The following is a 24,705-nucleotide window of genomic DNA, read 5'->3' on the forward strand; positions in this document are numbered from 1 at the left end:
TCTCATGATCTACGTGCAAATTAGGCTCTAAATCCACACGCCGCCTCCTTCCCAGACATACCCAGCTATCATTTCACTAGCACTGCTGACCGCTGGAAGGTGCATCGTCCTCTCCTCCCGCTGCTTCTGCCCCACAGCGGTGCAACAGCTGGAGCCAGCGAGAAGGACGAGGATAGGTATATGATGTGGCGGGAGATTGGCCGGCAGCACCGTTGGACCTGCTTGCGAGTGGGGATTCGCTCTCACTGTTGAGCTCCTTCATCGTCCTCCCCTTCTGTCCCAATGGCGACATCTCGCCATGAATCATGGAGAAACAATGCTAGGTACTTGATACTTGTGCAGATATTAAGCTTGTTCCATAAATGTGTTTTATGCTCGTTAATCTGAGACTTCTCTCGAGTAAAAAAGAATCAAGAAAGAAAATACTGCTGATGTTGCATGCAATAAAAGTTAATGTTCCGTCCGATGCCAGCGTCTCTAGACGTTAGCAACGCCGGACAAAGAAAAACAAGGCTCTCACCTCAAACAAACAACCTCTGAATCAGATGGGCCCCCATTCTTCTTCTGTCCATGGCACTTGCCGAAATGGGCCGGCCCATCTAGTGCCACCTATCCTCCCGGAAGCTTCTCCGGCCTTCTCGGACTAAAACTCCCTACCTCACCCAAACTGACACCAGAAAGAACGAGCGCCGGTGGTGCTGTGGTGGTGACGACGCCACGACGGTGGGAAGCCAAGATTCTCTGGAACTCCGGCGAGCACCGAAAGCACACACACGAGGCCGCGGAACCTTCCGGAACCTTCGCGAGGATGTTCTCCAAGCTCTTGGCGTCGTTCGTGAACCCGCGCCGGAACCCGCTGGCGCGCCTCCACCGGAACGCCGTCGCCTCCCGCCTCCGCAAATACGGTCTGCACCCTCCTCCCGGCTCCCAACCTCCTGCTCGTGACCTAGGGTTAGGGGCTAGCTAGGCTTGTCGGCGGCGTCCCTGATCGGTTCTTCTTCCCTTGCTGTCGTCGGCGCAGGGCTCCGGTACGACGACCTGTACGACCCGTACCACGACCTGGACATCAAGGAGGCGCTGGCGCGGCTGCCGCGGGAGGTGGTGGACGCCCGCAACCAGCGCCTGAAGCGGGCCATGGACCTCTCCATGAAGCACCAGTACCTCCCCGACGACGTGCAGGTCAGGATTCGTGCCTGTTCCTCGCTCTGTAATTCGAATGCGCTGTATACAATTGCAATTGGGAAAGAAAGAAATTTTAGGTAATTCGTAGGAATTGGATGGAGGACGAGTGACTGATCATGGGTGATTGAGACTGGGTTATAGAATCGTTGCACTTGCACACGCTTGTGAACTTGTGGAAACGGAAAGTAAAGGAGTTTAGTTATCGTGATGTGATTTCCCACTTGTGACCTCTTTTGCGTTATGGTTTTTTTGCATGTGATGCTGGCTAGTTTCGCTCATGCCGTAGTTCGCGGTGGTGAATAAGGACGTGGTAAATCGCCATACTGATCTTGGGGTAATTTCCTAGTTGGCAAACATAGAATTTTAACGGGCATTGTTTTGCTAGTCATCACTAAAATTATTTATGATGTTTATAGAATCCATTGCGACATCAATTGATGCATCATGTGTTGACACCTTGGTTTCTTTTGACAGGCTATACAGACGCCATTCAGAAGCTACCTTTCTGACATGCTTGCTCTTGTGAGTGCATTTGTTTCTCTCCTTATCATTTTGTTTCTTTCCAGATATGATTAATCTGTTGACCATCAGAGACCTCAGGTTTTAATTGCACTGCACTTCTCATGATACTGTCTTTTATTTTGCCATACTTGTTTTCTGCTTTCTTCTACCAATATATCTTATCGGTACAGAGTCTCTATTGCTTGGGGTCTTGCTAGTTTATTTCCCCCCTATTCTGTAGCTTGTCTTGTTGGGTATTACTGCATTCATTTCTTATTAGTAAATCACAGTTCAACCTACGGTACATGTAGTGATAGAGAAAAATTGCTTCGTGAATTTTTAGATCAACTAACCATCTAAAGGAGAACCAGTCTGACAGTGTGGTGCATTTGGCTTGTAACATGTGTTGTGTACTCGTTTTGATTCCACTTGTTTCATCACCTTGGCTGTGAAATGTGCCATGAACATATTAATTGATGTCGATATCTGAGTATATCCCTGAACTTTTGTGTTAAGAGGCACTTTTCCCATTAAGATGCTGTTAAGATTCATCCAGTTGAAGGAATTTTATTGTATTTTTGCTCGAAATCATATCTAGTTGGAAGTATTTCATGGTAAAATCTCCCTAGATGCTTGCTGTTTAATGCATCTGAATCCATTGCAGGTGAAAAAGGAGAAAGCAGAGCGTGAGGCTCTGGGAGCACTTCCACTGTACCAGAGAACCATCCCATAAGGTGCTTTATTTGTTATACGGTTTAACAATGATCGCAATAAAATGCAGCGTAATGATGCTATAGTATGTATTATGTTTAATCAAAAACAATGCCAGCCCAACTTCCACTGTCGTAGCAATGTGATGGTCGATGGAGCTATTATATTTATGAACGCTTGAAAAGTTCAGTGCATTTTGTGAACTAGAAAATTGTTACTGAAGTTTGCCTAGTGCTACTGATGTTGTGGTGTATAGTTTTTGTCAATTATTTGCAAATTAATTCGATGCTTGAACCGTACCTGAGCAGATCGTAACATCTTGTAATCCAATCACGGGGGTTATGCTGAGCAATCAAAGCTACTGCGTGCTAGAACTGCAATGTCAGAATGGGAGTACCAGAATTGGGGAGTGGCTGTTTTTCAAGTTTCGGTGTGCAATACAAATACGTAGTTGCTACCATTGTCGTCACATCTCATATTTACAAGGCACAAGTCCACTCATTTCCAGTAATATTTTTTCCTTGCTTACCCAGTTACAAGTTTTGTGCTATATAAAAAACTAAAGTTGAGCATGAGCTCTGGCATTTGCTGAAGGAGAGATGCATTCGACTAAGGTACGACTCTTGATTAAAAGTTTCATTAGATGGACCCCGAAACCTGTGAGGCTGGAACTGGTAGAAGGTTAAAGAACCTATCCACCACTACTGGACCCGTGTCCTTAGTTTTTTAACTTTTGAAACCTCACCAACTTCCGCTTTGTACTCGAATGTCTTATCCATCTACCCAAGTGTTGTGTGTGCACTATGCATGTACCTAGTGTTAGTGCCGATTAGCGATACCAGTTCGTGAACCACAAGCAAATAGATCAGTAGTAGCTTTTCTCTTAAAAATATTCTCCAAAGGTTTATCGACCCATCAAAACAAGCACATCAAAACTATTTAAATATAGTATTGTAAGCATGAATCAAACATGAATGCAGTGGAGAGCTAACTAAGGATGACTCGTTCTTTTTTTACAAAATACATCTCATATATACGCATACACGTTCGCTCCTATGAATATACATACGTAACTCACCTCCGAGAGACTGAACCATCGTATCTCGGGATTGATGAAAGTCACCACAAACATCGCTATCGATGGGCATATTGCCTACTGCTGAAAGAATAACATCAATTAAATTCTAGGATAAATTCAGAAAAATACGAGCAATCATCACGAGTCGAGGACTCAAACCCACATAGGCATGTTCAACCACAAGAAACCTTACCAACTGAGATACACTCTATTCACGAATTACTTGTGTGTTGATGAATCAAAAGGTGAAAACAGAATAGATGGTAGCAAAAAATAACACATATAAGCAAGAGATAACCAATCTATAACAAGTTTAGATTATACACATGCTGTAGTTCTAATAGCATCAAGACTACTTAACTAGAGCATTGTAAACGTTAATCAAGTATGAATGCAATGATAACATAACCATCACACCGCAAAATATTTTAATTTTGGATGTGAGTAGAATATACTAAATAAAAACAATAGTTTTGTCATCATTTTAAAATCTTTCAACATTTATATAATTATCAGAATATTTAGTGTAGGAAAATAATTATTATCTAAAACTAAATTGATATGTTTTACATTATATTAATGTGTGTGTGGTGCATTCATATTGGTTGCATCTTGAGTTTTTAGTTTTATGGGTGAATAGTTTTTAAAATGCATTTATACGTCAATTAGGATTTCTAGGAATTTTCTATATTTATCTAGCATTATTTCAATTTTTCTATAGCTAACACTACGACAAATTGGAATTGTACTCAAGTATAAATTTGTGCCATGCTATTAGCGAGCTCATGGACTAATAATTACTTCTCCATTATTTCAGATAGTAATGAAGTCCATGGCTGTGATTTGTAGTGACATGAGGTTATATCTGAGTTTAAGGGTGAAAATTGTTAAATGATAGTGACTTATGTATTTGATGCATAAGGTTTATTCAAGGCTTGTAGGGGTAAATGGACGTGTGATTTTAAGATATGTGGATTTATGGATTATGAAAATGAGATCTTGTCTTTGTGTGTGCCAAAATGTGCAGTAGGGGTAAATGGACGTGTGATTCTCAGCTACATGTTATTGATTTTAATTGTAGCTATATTTTTTACTATTTATATTTTTATTGATGTTATGTGTTTCCTTGGCGGTTGGAAGCCAAGGGAATCACAGTTTCCTGATAGTCGAAGGCTGCCAAGGAAACGTATTTACTTGGCCGCAGCGATTGGTGGCCGCCAAGTAAAGTAAAGGAATTTACTTGGCAGTCATTGACAGCCAAAGAAAGTTATAGCCTTGACGCTTGGCACTTTGGAGATTTTACTCGTGTCCTAGATTTCTTGGCGGCCAAACCACCAAGAAAATGACCCTTGGCGGCTGGTTGCCAGAGAAATCGAATTTCCTTGGCTCTCTACTCTTGGTGTATTTTGCTTGGCGGTTTGACCGCTAAGGATTATTTTCTTGACGGTTTTGGGGTTTTTTAGTGTAAATTCAATTTTTTAGAAGTTTCTAGAATCCTTTCACAAGCTCCACATATTTTATTTGGACTCTTGCTCCAAACTATCTTTAGGATTTTGCCTACTAGATATTTTTCATGGTTTAAAAACAATATCTAACTTTATCTGGAATTGTTTTTTATGAGAAATGTTTTTGGTAATGTAGAAAATAGTAGAGGTAAACCCAACCTATTTGATCTTGACCAGATCTGGTTTAGCCAAGCTCGCCCGCCATCTCATTGGGCAAAATTTCTAAGATGGATACGCCATTTATAGTCCCGTATTTATATAGATATGGTGGCGAAGGGATTTCCTCCCTACATGGGGAGCACCTTCATCAGAAAAAGGACACCTTAGATTACAATATGGAGGCCCCTAAGTTTTGGAGTCCATGTGGAATGCTGCTCCTTATCTCGTGTCACAGTAGGAGCAAAATGAGCATCGTTATGGAGCTTAGGTGGCTAGATTCGCAGGGGTCGTTGCCCGTTTGAGCAATCCAAGGCTGCCCCAAGCTTTGTCGAGCCGCCACTCACCTCCGAAAAAAGAATAGACAATTATACCATTTTGCATTGTTGGTTTATTTTTTTTCACGAGAATCATCGGACAATCGGTTCCAAACACGGCTTAAGTCTATATGTTAAATGGTTACATAATCTACCCATCCTTATTTTTAAATGAATTGATATAAAGTGGTTTCGATGCTACCGCGTATAAGCACCGGTAGCACTAGATTTTTTTCCGATTTACTCTAGTGGAAAGGACAACATCCCGCTAGCTGGCATGGGGAAGAGATGGCTTCATTACACTGAAGTTACACTATTACTAAAATTGTTACGTCAACTATACAGTAAAATAAAATAGTCATCTTCTCACAGTATAGTTTCATTACACTATTTTATAAACAGACTGTCACATTTAATTCTTGTATGATGCGATCAAATGTGAGATGCTATAGAATCATAATATTCTCGGTGCATGTTTATGAGGATTGGTATCAGAGTCCGCTGAACTTAATAGGGATAAAATTCTTCCTTTCTCTCTTCTCATATTAAGGTTATCACCTTAACAAAATTGCTGATGTGTTATAAAATTTAATACCTATAAAATTCCAATTAAACTGACCTTAGGATGTTTCTTTAATTTATTTCATCTTGTAGAGTTCGGCAGCCATCGTTGCCTTGATTTCATTCATGTGGCAAGGGGAATATTCAGGTAGGGTGGCCCGGGAAGTTAAATTGATGGCTTCATTACTCTGACCGGGACTAAACCTTTGTTTTACTATTATCCCGGTAGATGGCCTTAGAAAGTGATGGCTTGATGACTACTGATATAGGAGTTTTGGCGTTTGCCCCCGGTAGCTCTCCGAGAACGTATCCAGTGCTACGGACCCTTCGTGTGCTACCGTGCTACCGAGAAACGCCAGCCGTTGGATGCAGTGTGTACGGTCCTGATCCATGCAGGTGGGATTCCCATTGCACATTTTTACAAAACCCCCTATTGTTTTCTAATTGTAGAACATCTTACACCCACCACCCTGAATTGTTCCTTCTTTCATTTCAATTCCTCTTCCCCGATCTTCACTTTCTTCCCCAACCAGATGACTTCCCGGCCACCGCAGATAGGCAAGCTGCCATCGGTTAGATTCGCCAAGTCCCCATGGATCGATCCTTTATTTCCATCTACGCCTCAACCCGAAATCCCGAATCTTGTCTTCTTCCTTGCCCCCTGACGCATTGGTCAAGTTGTTGCAGGTTAGGCTTTGACCTCGCCATTGTGGCAGTGATCTCTGGCAATAGCGTCCGCATGAAGAAGCACTAGAAGAGAAGTGAACGGGGCTGCGTCTCCCCCGACATCATGAGGAGCATTTCACGCCGCTGCAGCAGTTCTGGCCAGCATAGCATCTCCAGTGCGTTTTGCCTCCATGGCACATCTTCAAATGACCAGAGAGTCTGTCGGCATCTGTGGGTGGAATTTCAGGTACGGTAGTGTGGAATTCCACCCTATCCTCTTGATCTTGAGAATCATTCATCAATTTGAGTTGCAGTTTTCTATGTTGTGTGCAGATCGGAGGCTATGGGAACCGCAGGTACAGCGGCACCGATGCAACTCCAGGTTCTGCAGCTCATTCCATATGTGCGTGCCCCAAATCCTAATCTAAATTAATTCGCTTGATCTTAAATCCAAACTCGAATTCGCTAAATCAATCTGACAGTGACCAAGATCAACCACTATTGATAGGGGAAGGACACTGGAGTTCCCTTCAACGTTTCTAATGTTACATTACCTTTGTGTCAACAGCAGGCTTACTCTTCTGTAAATACTTTTTTTCTTTTTTTCTAATATGTAAGCAGTAGCAAGCTCACTCGATCATGTTCCATTTTTGAAACTTTGGCTATGATTTCATACATCATATGTAGCCATTTCGAAATAACATACCTGATGGCATTCTTGGGCCACATAATCATGAGAGAATTGGATGAGCCTTAAGTCAACATCGATAGTCTAAAGCACATTTTCGTTCTTTGCAGAGGTGCTGCCCTCAAATGGCTCTCACGATCAAAGCAAATGGTGATCTGAATCAATGAGTTTCTGTAAGTAACAGGGTTATTATTTAACAGATGTGTGCTCATCGTTCTAAGATATACGCCACAGGCTATGAAAGTACAATTCGTATGCTTCTTTGGTGCACAAAGAAGTCAATTTGGGCAGTCATGTTAGTGGCACTCAATGCGCTCGTTTTCTTCAATAGTTTTATTATGAAAATGAGGGAAATGGCAACAGCCTTGAGTTCTTTTCCTTAAAAGAAAAGGTTACTCCCCTCCTTCATTTTTATAAGTGACGTGGGATTGTTCAATCAAATTCCTAACATAAATGTGCACAATCAGTGATTTCGAATATCCTTATGTAAAAGAACATAAGAATATCTTGGTTATCACTTGGCATTAACCTTTATCTAGCTAGGATTATTGATAAATAAATATTTTGATTCTATCACAGACTCAATTGTATTTTGTTGGACCATCCGAGGACTGTATAACATGTATCATCTTGAATTTCGATTGTCATCTCAACCAAAGATGGCCGGCAGGGAGCATCAAGAAACACTGTGAAACTTCCCAAGCAACACAAGAATAACTATTTCCAATATTGCTGCAAGATGCACAAGATGGAGATAGGCCTAGCTACAAGATGCATGTGATTGCGCTGAAGGTTGCATAATGAGTTGTCGTCGCTACTAGGAGACACTCATGTTTTTTTTTTTTGTGTGTGTGGGCATGATATGGTATTAGAGGGCTGCTTGATAGTAGCTCTCAACAAATGTGTTTAATCTTGTGCCTTTTTGGGATACCAAATGTGAGAATTTTGGGGACTAAATGATTACAAATTTACTGTCAATTTCCTCAATGTGTTAACAGCTATCCCTGCATAAGGTTGGCAGATGCTTGTCCATCTTGAGATGAGGGGGGAAAGTGCATTGCAGTAGTGGAAGAGCCAAAGTAATGCAAGCTTCAGCATTAGAAATTCAGTGCAAGTGGAACTGCTAATGAAAGTTGCATCAATCTCTGCATCATAAGATTTTACAGCTCGATATCAAATCGCAAAAGCTCATGAAAGTACAACAGGAAGCATTCATTAAGCTTAGTGTTTTGGAACATTCATAATTCAAGTTGCTTCCAAAATTTCCATAAACCATTAAGCCACACACATCCAATGAGCCATTAGAACCTGAAGGTACTGTACAAAATACATGATACACGATTACAAGAACACAAATGCTAGAGTACTTTCATCTAGTGTGATTGTGAATTCTGAGAGAACATAACAAAATACAAGCTCAGCCCTTCAAGTGGTACATGTTACATGTTGCAGCGGTAAGAGGTACACCATGATTTATGTAAATCAGTTAGTAGTGAGAAGTATCCATGTCTTGACAAAAGGTGGTATCACCTTGTCATAAGTGCGTGCTAAATGAGGAACCTGAAGTATTCTACTTGCAACAGGCAATCATGCCAATGCCATGTATTGTAACCATACAATTGTGATGTTGTGGAAGAGGGAGAGCAGAGATCATAGAAACAAATGTTGAACGAATATAGATGCCCACAATTGTCGCAAGGCAGTACTCCATGTAAGTTGCACTATCGTAGTGCTTTTTGACCTGCAATACACATGGGACAGTAGTCACAGATCAAAGGCTGGTTTGTGATGCAAGAAAATAAAATGAACTATCCTTTCTCAAAAAAGAAGATGTGGCCGGCCGAATACAAACAAACAATAAGTTTCATCCAGGATTGAAATTTTTTGAAATTCTACCTACCATATGAACAATATACTGTAGAATACCCAATTCAGTATACATTGCATAAGTTGCATGGGTATGGTGGGAAGAAAAATTGATTGCAATGGAATGTAAAAAAAAATTAACCAAAAAAAATGTTGAGCTGCAGGGCACAAATGGCAAGGAAAAATGCACCAGAAATTTGATCAAATTTCAATGCGGAGTGTCGACACTCTACTACTGGGGTATAGATCCGTGTTCTATGAATGACCATAGTCCATAGCATACAAATTTGTGAAACAGAAACCCTAAGGAAGAAATAGGAGGACCTGGAAGGCATGCCATGGCAGTGGCAGGACCGCAGGAGATGGCGACTCGGAATTCCATAAGGCCCTAAACTCATAGGAACAGCAATGGTGACACCACCCCACCGCCGCTGCACAAGGTTCTGATTTCTGGCACTTTAGGGAATGCAGAGCAGCAAGAGTTCTGAATCCGAAAGCCACATCGCAGCACTCCATAGAAATCCAATTGTGTGACAAGGAGCGCAGATTGAGAAATCAAGCATGAAAGAAAACGAATCTGGATCAAATACAAACCTAAATCCAGTGCGGTTCCATGGTTGGTCGGGGGAACAGATCGATCTGTCCAGAAGGAGCTAGAATGAGAAGGGAACAAAATCAGTGGGCGGAAATGCAAATGTACCATGGTCCTGGACCTTTTGGGGAGTAGAACGCTTTCTTCAGGGACTGGTTTAGAAGATATCGAAAGGCCATTCCAATAGCTGCCGTTTCTCGGTAGCACAGCAAGGGTCCGTAGCACTGGATACGTTCTCGTAGCTCTCCATCCCCGGCACGGACGAAACTTCGATCAGTGGACAAATCGTGCGCAGGGGCGGAGCTGCATCTAAATTTCTTTGTGCAGCACTGTTGCATCAGTATTTGATCCCGTCGTATCAGTAGAGCCGATCCCGATGGCAAGCTTGGCTATGGCAAGGACAACAGTCTAGTAACAGCTCGGGTGATGAATCGAGGATCAAGCTAAGGAGCGGAGTTTTGAGTTTGTGCGGTATCTCTTTTGGCTGATCCGTGGCATTCTTGAAAGGTTGGCGGTGAGAAGGTTTCTAGAGAAAATTTTAGATGCTCCAGCACGCTTAGGTACTCTCGTGCTCCCATAATAAAAGAACTACTAAAATATTTTGTACAAAATTCAAACAAAAATATGGATGGATGAGGCAAAGATCTATGTCCATGTAAAATTTGGTGTTAAGAAAAATTTGTGCAAAGAGAAAGAAAAAAAAAAGAGAAATCAGCCTATGAATAGTGCGGGTTACACTGTTTTCCTTGTACCCGCCAACCCGCTACTGTTTATGGCTGATTTCATCTTTTTGTTTCTCCTATCACAAATATCCGTTGAAACTCAAATTTTGTATGAAGGTAGATACTTTCTCATTCTATCCATTCATTTTTTTTTGCAATTTTTTATGTGCATCTATTGGTAGTTTTTTTGAATGGGAGTAGGGGAGTACATGAACCCGCGGGAATACAGGAAGCGCTCTCGAGGTTTCTGATGACCAGCAGCTGCAGAAGGTCAATACGTGATGGGCTGCCCGGAGTCAAGGGATTCTAGATCTCCGTCGTCGATCGTCGCTGGGAAGGGAGAGGCGGCCGCCCTAGCATGAACCGGAAATCCTTCCGGTCTCTATTTCCCCGTTCTCGGTTCACATGGAGCAAAGCCGTCTAATTACTGCAACAAACAGCTCTCTTGCCGGTTCGTGTAAATATAAACATAAATAAATTAAAGCCGCCGGGGACGGTAAAGACTAGAAATTCTGTACATAATCTCCCTAGGAGTCAGAGCCATAGACGCGTTGATGACACCATTGTATTGGAAAGTCTGGTTGAAATAAAATTACTCCGTCACAGTCACAGCTGGTTGAAAAGTAGTTCCCACGCTAACGTTGGATTTGTGTAGAGCAATTACGAATTCATAATGGAATAATGTCTGCCGCGTTCCAATCCATCCTACCAGGGGCATTCGTCCCCAAGTCACCGGAATAAACGCCCGTGCGAGTCCCTATCCCGCCACTGCACGCTGCTGAGTACATGTTGGGATCGGCATGGTCCTCATGGTCCTCGTCCTCCCCAAGCTCAGCAGGGGTGAGGTCGATCCGGTGGATCAGGCCGTTAGAAACTAACGGTTACTAAAGGCCTCTATAGGTGTGTCCACCAAAAATGGGAACAGGGTAGAGAGCGTGACCTGGGGTTCAGAGATGGTGGCCGGCGGTGACAAGCCTGGTGCAGCGGTGGCATGAGTAGGCTGATGCAGCAAAAGAGAAGTGGGTTTATTTTATTTTAAGCACTATCATATTGAATATTTCAATAGTAATTAGAAAGATTAAATATAAGTTAATTATAAAACTAACTGCATAAGCTTAGGGTTTATTCACGAGATCAATCTATTAAGTCTAATTAATTCATAATTAGTACATGTTTATTGTAGCATCACATGGACTAATCACAGACTAATTACATTTAATAGATTCGTCTCGCGAACAAGCCTAGAGGTTATGAATTCTTTTATCATTAATCTATATTTAATACTTCTAATTAGTATTCAAACATTCGACGTGATAGGTTTAAAATAAGCCTTCAGAAATCAAACATTCCCTAGCTGTCATAGTAGGTAGGGGAAGCTGAACTCTCCCTTTATTTTTTTGGAGTTGGAGAAAAATATTAAGGTGAAAAAGTATTGTGGAAAGTAAGAACCGTTAAGAACTCGATGGAGCGTTTTTTTCTCCAATAGTGATAGATTTTTAGAAAAAGGGCTACCTGAAGATGCTGGTAGCCTAATTATTGTGGTGCATGTCCAGTGGCCCCCTCCTAAGAGCAAAGTAAGTACTGTAAACAGTCTGACTGAGGTGGAGGAGAGAGAAGAGAAAATAGAGAAGAAGCGGGCTGTAAATTTACATTCGGTTTCGATACAAAAACTAAAAATTTTTATAAGAGAGACAAATAGACCATGTATTAATGATGAAGAGCTAACTATTATATGAGTGGGCTGAGATATAGACTACAAAGATTCTTGCAGTAAGCAGCAGACTGTATTATTAATGTTGCTCTAACTCGCGCGTCCATCCTCGTGCTTCGGCTCGGGCAGATCCACGGCGATTGCTTTTTGAGAAAACAAAAAATTTCTGACTTATACGACCGCACGCAGTCAACTAAAAGGTGATTACAAATAATATGAAAAAGCAAACACGTTTTCTGCTCCCAGTTCTTCGATTTCATCTCAACTCCATCTATAAAAGCAGAGGAGAGAGAGAGAGCCAGCCGGGCCTCCCGTGTCCTCTCGCCTCTCAGCTCTCGAACCTCTCACACATCGGACTCCGTTCCGTTGTTCAAGGTTCTGTGCCATTCGGTCATGGGGACTCGAGGGCGAGAGAGCTACGGCAGTCTTGCCAAGGCACGTGTATTCGTCCCTCTCTTCGTTCGTCTGCGTTTTTTCCGGATATTTTCAGTGTCATTTCTTGACCGTGTTCCGCTGGCCATGGCACCACCATGGCGTCGTTATTTTTATGCTTGTCCATTCTCAGCAACCCATTTAACAAACAAAAAAAAAGAATCTCTTTTGAAGCCATCATCTGGGTTGTTACAACATCCATATCCTTTATCACAAAGTTTTGGAAAAAATATATTGAGTGTGGAGTAGTAGGTCAATATGCTGCTGCTCCTAGTCGCAAAAGGCAATTTGGTAATTAACCTCGTTTTTGAAAAAAAAAACTCATCTAAGGCTTTATCCTATTCTTCCTGTGCAAGCAAACCTTCTTTTATATATATATATATATATGTATAAAGTTAAGTATGGTTACAATTTCTCTTCACTTTTGCATACACAAGCATAGAACAATTAATTGTCTTGGGTCGCCTAGAAAATCAAACAACAATATCAGTCATTGCATTGTAGAATTATTTCTACTACATCTGTTCCAAAATGTAAGATGTTTTAGTTTTATCTTAAGTTCATTTTTTAATGTTGATCAAGATTTTAGAAAAAAGACACCAAACATCAAATTAGTCCCCTTTAAGTTTACCATGAAATATGTCTTGATATGCATTAATTCGTTCTAATAGATGGAGTGCACAATGTTTAATACAATAATCCTCCAATATCGGATATAGCCCAGGAATTGTACGTGCTTATGATTTTTATCTAGTTATCATCTTGCATCGAGAACTCATGCGTACGAGTGAATACTCATGTAGATCAAGAAGGCAAAGGGGCAGAAAGTTGAAGGCGTGGGCGAAATAATAGAATGGTTAACTGCTGGAGGTTGACTTGGTGCATTTGTGGGGGCCATTTCCGGGGTCAGCTCTGTTCGTATCCTCACGGCTATGGCTGGCGCCGGAGTTGGCATGATAGTCGGCGCGGCTATTGGTTTTGTCATTGTTGTTATTGACAACGAAACACTCACGGAATACGCGACCATGGTCCGGAAACTTATCAGCACCGTCGCCTTTGCGGAACCGGTATTCAACGTTGTCGGTACATATGGATAGGGGTACCTCCTACTAGGGTGTCCGGCCCTGACGAGTGGGCCAGGCGCGTCGTGGCGGACCCACGATCCGCCTCCATCACCTTCAAACCCATAGAGCGCCGCTGCTGCCTCCTAGGTAAGGGCGCGATGGTTGTCTGGCTCCGGCGTGTGCGCCAAGCGCATCGTGGTGGATGCACGCCACCACATGCTCGGCCGCCTTTCCTCGATGATCGCCAAGGAGCTGCTTAGCGATCAGAAGGTCGTAATAGTCCGCTGCGAGGAGATCTGCATCTCCGCGGGCCTAGCCCGTCAGAAAGTCTTCTGATAGTGTGTCCAACCAGATAGGCGTAAGGTTATCCGTAACCTCTCCCTTGTCCTCTGGGTGACGGGGCGTACGACCCGGACCCGACAGCTGGGGTCATGGTCCCCGGACCTTCCCCGTTCTCTCATAGGTCCGGCACCTCCACGTGCCCATGAGGACAGGGTGTAGAGCTGCTCCACAGGCCCGGACCCCTAGGGGGTCCGGCGCCGCAGCATGGGGGGGCCAGACCCCTCTGGGCCTGTCCATCCAGACTGGCCTCGGGGGCCCGGACCTCTCTTTCCCCAAGGAAGGGGTCCGGCGCCGCCACGTGCCGCCACGGAGGCAACAGCAGGGCCGGCCCTGCCACGTGCCCGTGGCAGAAGGCCCTCCGCGGGACGCCAGCCCAACCACCGCATTAAATGCGGGTAGGTGGGCTGCGTGTGCCCAAGTCAAGGCATGGTCTGCCCAACTGACACCACGGTAAACCCGCCAGTTTTCAAGGCGGCACGTCACTATGCTCTGCGCGTGGGTAGACGGCGTATGGTCACATCACGGCACCCCGCGCGTGGGTGATGATGGCCTGCTGCAGGTGAGTTAAGGCGTGCGCTGCAACAGTATGCGCGGAGGCGACGGCGCAGCGGGTCAGCGCAGCTTCTTCGCCTGTCAGAGGGTACTGACCCAACAGTGATAGCACAACTTCCTCTGTGCGTAGTCACTGACAGCAAGTACTGTGCCGGTAAGGCGGCACAAGACCATATCCTGACTGTAGATACGCACATCAACTTCTCGATCGTGAGGACTACAGGAAGGAGCTGGAGAAGAAGATCACATATCTCTCATATTACAGGCTCCTGTTGGCCGGACACACCAGTCGGGGCCCCGCATAGTGTAAGCACTCCCCTTAGTCTATAAAAGAGAGTGGGTACTTGTTAGAACACAGGTCTTACAGACAGCCAAGCTTCACACAAGCTTTCCACGAGCTCTCTCAAGTAATACAACACACAAAGTGGACGTAGGGTATTACGCTCCGGCAGCCCGAACCACTCTAAATCCTCGTGTCTTTCTCGTGTTCATCAACCCTTCGATCAATGGCTCCTAGATCTCCCCCAAACTCATCCTAAACTAGGATTAGGCGGGTGCACTCCGCCACCCGGCTGGAGATTTCTTCCGACAAACGTGCACTGGGTACTTCTTACCTCCTTTTATATACTTCAAGTTATTTCTTTCTTTTAAAATTACGGGTCATTATGACTTTTCTAGATCCATGGTATTTGCTATGCACCTAAATGCACGCTCTATCTAGAGCTAAAACAATTTATAATTTAGAATGGATGGAGTATTTTATAGAAATCTAATTAATTCCTTCTTGCATATCATGTGTAGTCACTCTTTGATTAGTGTTAGCTTTGGTCAATGTTAGAACGAATGAACGATGAAAATCCTCCTGTCCAGTCTGATATCTCACACGAAGCATTGGGCTTTCTCCTTTTGCAGTACGGAGCCAGCCTGCTGATGGAAAACCCTCCTTCGCCTGGCGCACAAACTTATCTGGATGAGTCCTTCACTGTTTAATACTGGTTCGATTAATAAAGATCTTGTCCAGACATGGTGTACCGCTTCTCTGTCAATTTTTTTTAGAAAAGAACTCTTTCAAAAAAAAGACATGGTGTACCGCTTTGCCTTATGTTCAAACGTGGCAGCTCTTTATGCTAAGTGTGCTTTCGGTGACGGTTTGTTACCGTATATGATTCAGATGATCTCATCTATATATACTGTCGGCAACATCCACTAACAGATTGATACGTGGAAGGACATATAAAAATGTATGTATGTGTAGTACTCTCTCCATTCTAAAATGTAGATTGTTTTAGTAAATTTAAATATATAGATTTTGGTATGTATCTCGATAAAGCGTATATCTAGGAGCATTGCAAAATCTATATATTTAGATTTATCAAAATAATTTTCAAAAAAAATATACTACTAAAGAGTTATAAAACACTAAAGAGTTATATAATTCTACACGCGCCACTAAAAAGACTTCTTCGTTATACCGTTAGAAAAACTTCAGCCGCCCTTCATGCCATCAATTCAACTTTTCTTCAAGACCTCATTACCCCTGCCGTCTAGTTTGGGTGTTATCGTTTCCGTCAGATACCAACCCTTTTAATACCCTGCTTGCATGGCAGTCCCATCCGTTTCTTTTCTTCTTTTTTTTTTCTTTCTCCTTCCTCTCTTCTCTTTCACACGATTTGGTTGACTCGATTTTGTCGAGGCTTCAAGCTGGCGACAGCTAGGCCGGCTGAAACCGGTCCATATCTATGGCTAGCTGAAAAGTACCTTGCACAATGGTTCATCTAGCTGAAAGGAGTATTTTAATTACTATGGACTGATTTTTCAGCCCATTGTGGTCATCCAAACTACCCGTAGCCGCCAACGATTGTCGGGACGTGAGCACAAGAGATTTGGGGTGGAACTAGGACATGTTCCTATTCCGGATTCTTACTTTTCATCAAATTTAAGCATGTGTTCTCCTTTACACACGAGTGGCTATATGCCTCACCCAATCGGCCTCGGGTTAACCATACAGCTAATTAAAATGAAAGTCATTTTTACAGCAAAGGCCCGTTTGGAATATTGAAGTTGAATTCCATTCTAATAATTATAATTTAGAGATAAATATATTAATTAATATAATTATATACGGAATATATTTGTATACTATTGTTGGCCATACGAGGAAGATACTTATATGCTATATTTCTACTACAGAGAAGTGAGCTAAAAAGCGTGTTATAAGTTACGGAATAGAAATATAACTAGGTGGTGTATAGAATCAATTTCCATCTCCTACCCTATGAATTTAGTATAGACTTATATCTAAACTTTGAAAAGTGGTCGGATATTAAATTCTAAACAAATAGCCTAGTTTATTAAATAGATTTCAATTTCTCCAAAATTAGAGCATCCAAACGGCCCCTAACAGAAATGCAAATATTTATCAAAGACGTCTTTCTGCATTGCTTCGTCTAACTTGTCGTGGTTCCGGCCATGACAGTTGGGGGAAGATGTTTGGGCATGGACGATGATCCTGGGTGAGGCTATATACCGCTAGAGCACTACAGGAAAACGGGTAACTTCCGACGACTAAACCGTCGGAAGTTACCGCTAAACCGTCGGAAGTTTGCTCGACGGGCCGAGGTCATCGGAAATACTAAACTTCCGACGGCCTAACCGTAAACCGTCGGAAGTTAGCCAGCAGACGGCGGCTGACGGCCGTCTCTTAACTTCTGACGGTTTCAACGGCCGTCGGAAGTTAAGCTTCCCAAACTAACAACATAACTTGAAACCCCAAAACCAATCACAGACACAATCAAATTTCATCCACAATTATAATTCACAATCACAAATTGCACGCAGGTATACAATTCATATATCCACGTACATAAACTTCACAGGTTCATAATCAAAGTTCACAAACTTCATACAAGTATCATATTAAACAAATTCACACAACAATAATGTTTCACTTAAGTTTGGCCACCTCCATCACCTGGTTGAGTTGATCCGCCACTTCCAATGAATTGATCCGCCCAATTCGTTGTTGGATCAACGTGTGAGTCTCCCGGTGCCGCTAAGTTAGGTGGTGGGGTGTGAAAAGGTTATAAAAGATAAATGGACAAGATTAGTTTGAAAGATAACTAATTGGATAACTATGAACTAACATTTGAATCCTTGACTATCATACCTGAGGTGAAGCTGATGGCCAACCGGCCTATGCAAAAGGTGGAGGTACCAGTGGTGGCACTTGTATATTCTGTTGGGTCGCTATTTGCTAAAAGATCAAATTTGTCAGCAAGAATGTAACTTAACCTAAGTTGTAACAATTAAGATTTACCTGCAGTATTGCATTCTGTTGTGCAAGTTGAGCTTGGAACCACTGCTGTTGTAGCTCCTGTTGTCTTACTCTTTCACGCAGCCTTACAACCTCCGCGCTGTCGTCGCCACTACTTGTGCTACGACTTGCTGACTGCGACGATCCCGCTCTTTGACGCGACGGCACCTGACTCGAGTCAATGACTTTGTCGAATAATGGATACCTACAAATATTGACCAAATATAGCAAATTCAAAATATGTATTTTTGCTTAAATTATAAAATTAGAATGAAATTTAAAGAAATCTAACCGGCCATGAGGTTTTCCACCACCACTACTGTAAACGGCCTCAGGATCAATAGGCGCGTTTCTCCAATCATAACCCTCTCCATGGCGAGCAATCATTTGGTCACCATATGCCGCCTTCGAAGAACAAAATCACACAATTACATAAGATTGTTTCATGACAACTCGATAGAGCTAATTTTGTAAATTTAGATATACCAGACGCTCTGTAGCCGCCTGAGAGCATAACTGATCCAGATTTGTAGGATCACGTCCTCTATGACCTTCGAGGTAGACCTGAATATCACTCGGTGCTACACCTGTGCGAACTTCCTATACATACAACAAAAAATTAAAGAAGCATGCATTGATAAATGAAATTAATAGAATTCATTTCAAAGAGTTCACTTACAATGCGTTTGGCCAATCGGAAGTGCCCATCACCTCCGTAGGTGTAATAGGACTCAGTTCCACGATTTCCTCTATTTCTCTAGGAAATGCTTTTGAACTCATCCGTGGTCCAATAGTGACATAAGGCATGATAAGCCTCCTCACGTGTGGCCATCCACGGAATCATTTCCTGCACAACAATATTTCGTTTCAAGATAACAAACAGAATCATACTAATTGCAACTTGCAACAGTTTACCTCGCGGTATTGCTCCTCAGTCAAGTAATATTTTCCAGCATCCCGTTTCTTCTCAAATCGTATCCTTGAGTCCGTTCCAGATAAGAAACAACAACCTGAATTCTGGCATAAGAAATCATATCTCTAACCACAATGTGTGCGTTATGGTGGAACACACGTCTGGCATGATCATCATAAGATCCCTCCTCAGGCAACTTGTAGTATTTCTGCAAAAATTTTACACAATCAGTAGCCATCGTATGTAGAAAATTAAATCAGTACATAAGCGCAATCATACCCAAAACTCAGCCCAAACTGCCTTTTGGGTATTGCCGAACGTTATGTTGACATCATATCTATAATGATTCCAAGATGTAGCAGGGATCCGTTCACCAGATACAAGCTCTACCATTCCAGGCCAAAGCATACGGCATATGTTACCTAAAATTTTGTTCACCTGTCTTAAATGACCAACACCTGGGAAATTAGGCTCAAACCAAGACCTACAAGTATATAAAACAATTAGAATCAATTCGGAATAAGGATTATGTACTAAAACATAGAAAAAATATACTAACCCATCTCCATTCGGTGTGATCACGCACTTTTCTTCTTCTCGTGGAGGTTTAGGCGGCGGAATCCAACCAATCTTCGACCGCCGCCTACGTGTCCGACCCTGCCCTCCAGATCCTCCAGCTTCTGACCCTCTAGCCCCAGCCCCAGCCTCTCCAGCTCCTGCCCCTTCATCACCAGCTACTGTCCCCGCATCACTAGCACTAGTCTCTCTAGCTCTTGACCCACCAACTCTTGACCCTTGACCTGCCGACCCAACACCTGCAGATCCTTCAGACCATCTATCCCAACCACCTAAGACATTCTCCCGGCCCGCCTCGTCCGACTCCTTGCTACTTGTCTCCTCGTCCGTCAGATCATATTGTAACAATTGTGAGATAATGTGAATTTGGACTTAATAGCCATGAGTCAAGTCACGAAAGCAAGGAGTCACTTTTGTGTGCTCGTGCAACGGCTCTTCTGAAGCTTTAAGGAGCTCGAAAAATTTTTTAACCTCCGACGTGGGTGGATCCTCAGTCTCGGATGGGAGCTCCATATCTTCCCCTAAATCACGAAGCATCTCATCCATTCTATCATACTCTCCATTATCATTACTTAGAACTTGTGCTGACGTCGCCACTTCTAATGGTATTGGGACTTCTGGTGCATTTTGAGGAGGTAAAGTTTCACCGTGATACACCCACACCTCATAGTTAGGCATGAAACCATACTTTATCAGATGTGAGGACAAAACTTTCCTAGTCTGACAATGGCAAATACGACAACGGCTACATGGGCATCTCACATCATTTCCATTCTTTGACATAGCAAAAGCACGCTTAACAAATTCCTCCGTATTAGCTATCCATTTATCTGACAAATTAGACCAACCTTCGTACATCCATTGTCGATCCTTACCCATACTTTAAGTTAAACAATTGCAAACTTAGAATACAGTTATCTTAATTAACTATTTAATCTGATAAATTTAAGTATGACCCGGTGGCTTAATTAGACATATCATTTTTAAAATAATTACTTCTAAATTAGATATATCATAATTATAAAGCTTTAGTTACTAAACTTAAGCGATTAGTGTTTAATCACTATAATATGAATATTAAATATAATATTTTATTTAACATCCGACGGTGCTGCACTAACCTGGGCGGCGGGGGGTCGGACGGCGGCGGGCCGGGCGGAGCGGCCGGGTGGCCGGGGAGGCGGGCAGAGCGGCCGGGCGGCGGGGGGTCGGGCGCTTACTCTGCTGCTTTCGATTTGTGAGCCAGGTATATTCTATTTGTATAAAAAAAAGGAACCAACGCAAAAAAAATGTTCCAACCTCAGCTCGGGGTCTGTCTGGCGGGGGTCGGGCGGTGGCGGGGCCTGGCGGCGCGGCGGCGGCGCAGCGGGGGGCCGGGGCGGCGCAGCGGGAGGCCGGGCCGGCGGCGGCGCGGCGGGCGGCCGGGGGGCGGCGGCGCGGCGCAGCGGGAGGCCGGGGGGCGGCGGCACAGCGGGAGGCCGGGCGGCGGCGGCACAGCGGGAGGCCGGGCGGCGGCGCGGCGGGCGGCCGGGGGGCGGCGGCGCGGCGCAGCGGGAGGCCGGGGCGGCGGCGGCGCGGCGGGCGGCTGGGGGGCGGCGGCGCGGCGCGGCGGCGGGGCGGAGACGGCAGCGCGGCCGGGGGGCGGCGGTGCGGCGGCGGGGCCGGGAGGCGCGGCGCTCGGGGCGAGCTGGGGCGGCGCAGAGCGGGAGATTGATGGCCCGGGGAAAAAGAAACGGAAGCGAAAGCCGGCCGTGAGACGGGGAAAAGAAGAAAACGCGAGGAGTAACGGCGGCTCAGATAACTTTCGACGGCTACGCCTGCGACCGTCGGAAGTCGACGGCCGTCTCCTCGGCCGTCGGAAGTGAATTTTCTTCCGACGGGGCCGTCGGAAGTTTATTTCAGCCGTCGGAAGTTTGCTGTTTTCCTGTAGTGGAGGTGATAATTCCACCAACTCAGGATGCAGGATTACTCGGGTCAACCCAGTGATCCAAAACCTAATTCATAACTAGTAGGGTAAAAATCCTATAAGACAAACCCAACAATAATATAGTGCCATACTGGTGTTTATTAAATCGATCATCGGGTTACCCCGAAGAAACAAGAGAAGCGTGAGTCTCTTTCTCTCGCTGTAAGATACGTCTCGTGGTCTGATAAATCCCGCCGCTCGTGGAGATTGTATCGCTAGCTACCAGCACCACTATCGTCATCACTTTCTCAGGCGTGCCCCTGGAAGTGCTCTCCCATCTAGCTCTGCTCGCCGCGACGGCCACGCACCAACCGGAGCCAACGAGGCAACAACGTTCGCACCTCCCGCGCCGATGCAGCCTGTTGCCGGCCTGGCGCAGCGGCTCGAGGGTGAGGGATCGCAGCACAACACTGCGAGGCGCTGGTGGAGATTGTCATCTTCCTCCTCAACGGCGAGACATATCCGGCCGGTATGCTGCCGCGCCATCCGCATCATAGAGCGGCGCTGCTAGACCGCTGACGCCATTGCTGTCCGTCATCGAGAGAACTCTCTGGGAGGAGGAGTGCTCGCTACGGGCAATGACGGCAACAGTGGCGGCAGGAAGCACGGCTCGCCACCGCCTCAACGTGCGGTTGCTGTGGAGTGCAGACAACGGCGTCAGCGAGAGAGTTTGCTCTAGACCAGTGTCAGTGGAGGTTTCGTAAAAAGTTTTATATATATTAAATATTACGCTACATCAGAAAATTTATTAATATGACAGGATAATTATAAAGAATGATGGGGAAAGTTTCATGAGATGCTCATGGGAGAGGAGCTTCATCACCAGTGCCTCTGCTTTGTTAACGCTCTTTTTATTGGTGGAGCCAGTAAATTAAATATCGAGTGGTGTTTTTACCGCTTCTATCATTTCTCTTCGAGGCTTCCTCTCCTTAGACGGTGTTGGATGGTGATATATAGAACCATGATACATTGTAGGTGTCATCATCAGCTTTAGACGAGGTCGTTGTGTCCGATAAGCTTTATCTTGCGCATCCTTGATCACTTTTAGCCATCATTTAGCAGCATAATTCCTCTACTCCACCAAACCACCTTTAGTACTCCTGACACTTTTTCGTCCTTTTTGTCTAATCTCTTTGACCTCGAACAAATACTCATGTCCAGTTCTGAAAAAGCCGAGATGCAAAACAATTCCCAACTCATCTGCGACCGCAATTGTTTGAACTCCTTGTACGTACAAGAACATGGGCTACAAACAAAGTAATGGGCCGAAAGAAAATCATCACACTGGCCCAAACCAAAGCTAGGACACTGGCAGACTCAAGAGAGGCGGCTAGAGAATGTGTTATGTATAACCACAGAAATTGCCAAACAAATTCCCATTTTCATTGCATAGCGCAGCAATGTTACGGTCGATGAAGCCTATAATTATATGAACGCTGAAACAGTTCAGTAAATTTTGCGAGCAGGAAGTCTCCTCAGCGCTATTGTTGTGGAATATAGTTTTGTGTTAATTATTTGCCAAAAAAATGAATGATTAACTTGTACTCCAAATGCGCAGGGCCTGATGAGCAACCGAGCATGTGTGCTGATAAAACCTACTACTTCGTGTTAGAACTACAATCCCTGAATGGAAGTACCATAATTGGTGGCAGTGTTCGTCTGTTAATGAAACACGTGCTATTGCATGTTCTCAAAAAAAAGAAAAAGAATTGTGAAGCAGTGTGTGTCTTTCGGGTTCCGGTGTGCAATACCAATACGCAGTGTACTTTGATCATCATCACATGTACAAGGCACAAGTGCATTCATTTGCTGTACTCTGTAAAAAAAAACATGATTTTCATTGCTTGACCTGTAAAAAAACTAAAACAGATTGAGCATGAGCTTCGGCATTTGCTGAAGTAGAGATGACTCTAAAAACCTCTTTTTTAGATGGACTCTGAAACCTGGGAGGCTGGAACTGGTAGAAGGTTAAACAACCTCTCTAGTCTCTACCACCACTTGTCCCGTGTCCCAAGTTTTTTTAGAAAACTTTTGAAACCTCACCAACTTCCCCAATGTACAAGTTAACCCAGGTACTGAAATGTGTTTGGCATCTATCAAGCCTTGTGTTGGCAAGATGCGGAAGAGGACTGCAGACACTCCAAACGCCACAAAAGGCAAGTTTGTACCCATCTGCAAAGTATGTGAGCAGGAACTACCATGGGGCTTTGGATCCCTGCTACTGTCTGAATGTGCACAGTGTACAGTAGGCACCATGCATGTGACTACCTGCTGCATTTGCATATGACTGCCTGACTGGTAATTAGTAAATCTTGCAGAACTCTTTTTAAAAAAAATCTTGCAGAACCTCTCGCCTGTACTCACCACAAGATTGTCCTAGATTAAACCTCATGCAACATTGGTCAGTAAAGTTCCTCCAAACAATTAAACACCATGGCCATTAATCTTCCCCAAATCCACACACCCTGCCACCTACCTCTGCCAACACATATGCTCTTTTGACAGTGATTTGATCGGCATGATTAAATGCTTATACTTTTCCATACGTCCATCTCCAAATGATGACATGTAGCTTTCACTGCCCTGGATAGATAGCCTCCATATATAAGTGGAGCGCATCAGAGCAAGCAGGGTCCTCCCCAACCTCCATTGTCCTAGCACTCCAGCCGTGACCACCACCATTGCCATGGCAAGCACATGATCAGCCAGCAGCAGCTTCATCAGCTGCCGTGAGTGAGTGTCCAGTGAAGGGCCCCTGCACCCTACTCCTCTGTCTGCTCACCAGTCACTATGCGTCATGTATGGTACAGTACTGGCAGCAGCCTTTTTGGAAGACAGACATTGCTGCATTATTGTCCGTGTCTCCTAGGCCCGTGGCCTCTTCTAGCCATTGTAGACAAACGCCATAAAACGCCTGCTCCCGGATTGGATCGCATATGCTTACCTGACTTCAGCTGATGGAGTGATGGTGTTGTGGGAGCTCCGGTATTGTGTGTGCGCGTGGCCAATGTGTTTTTTTTTTCGGTTGCATTGCATGCCACTGTAAATGTTTTGCAGACATGAAACATCATCAAATTTTGCAGTTAGACATGTCTAGGTGTAGGATGCGGTGACTTAGGGCGCCTTTGGCACAGTGCAGTGATTTTTTTCACGAATTTTGCGAGGAACACCGAGGGAAAAAAAAAAGATTACAACGTGATCTCATTGTGGTTTACTTGGTGAGCAACCAAATGGGCACCGTGTTGTGTGTCATGTGACCCTCTCCTTTCACAACAATTTTTCCAAATCATA

At 44.1% G+C, this 24,705-nt stretch overlaps 1 protein-coding gene and 1 long non-coding RNA gene across 4 annotated transcripts; one reads left to right on the top strand and one right to left on the bottom strand.

Annotated features, from left to right (window-relative positions):
* The first annotated feature begins 676 nt into the window (after positions 1 to 676).
* On the top strand, positions 677 to 15,816 carry LOC112879848 (cytochrome b-c1 complex subunit 7-2-like). 3 transcript variants are annotated; one of them, XM_025944263.1, is made up of 5 exons: positions 679 to 905; positions 1,022 to 1,179; positions 1,657 to 1,704; positions 2,348 to 2,417; positions 15,559 to 15,816. In XM_025944263.1, exons 1-4 carry the CDS (start codon positions 809 to 811, stop codon positions 2,414 to 2,416), a joined length of 372 nt encoding a protein of 123 aa, XP_025800048.1. In that variant the 5' UTR covers positions 679 to 808; the 3' UTR covers position 2,417; positions 15,559 to 15,816. The 3 variants fall into 3 exon arrangements, with proteins under 3 accessions (XP_025800049.1, XP_025800048.1, XP_025800047.1); XM_025944262.1 differs by lacking the exon at positions 15,559 to 15,816 and adding an exon at positions 2,703 to 2,854; XM_025944264.1 differs by lacking the exons at positions 1,657 to 1,704; positions 2,348 to 2,417; positions 15,559 to 15,816 and adding an exon at positions 1,452 to 1,496 and having other exon boundaries at positions 677 to 905.
* Positions 8,768 to 9,886, bottom strand: LOC112879849. Its single transcript, XR_003226199.1, has 2 exons — positions 9,556 to 9,886; positions 8,768 to 9,106 (listed from the first exon to the last, which is right to left on the bottom strand). It is a non-coding gene; the product is annotated as an uncharacterized LOC112879849 (long non-coding RNA).
* Positions 15,817 to 24,705: the final 8,889 nt, after the last annotated feature.

This window comes from Panicum hallii, chromosome 2 (genome assembly GCF_002211085.1).
Source record: "Panicum hallii strain FIL2 chromosome 2, PHallii_v3.1, whole genome shotgun sequence".
NCBI classification, from domain to species: domain Eukaryota; kingdom Viridiplantae; phylum Streptophyta; class Magnoliopsida; order Poales; family Poaceae; genus Panicum; species Panicum hallii.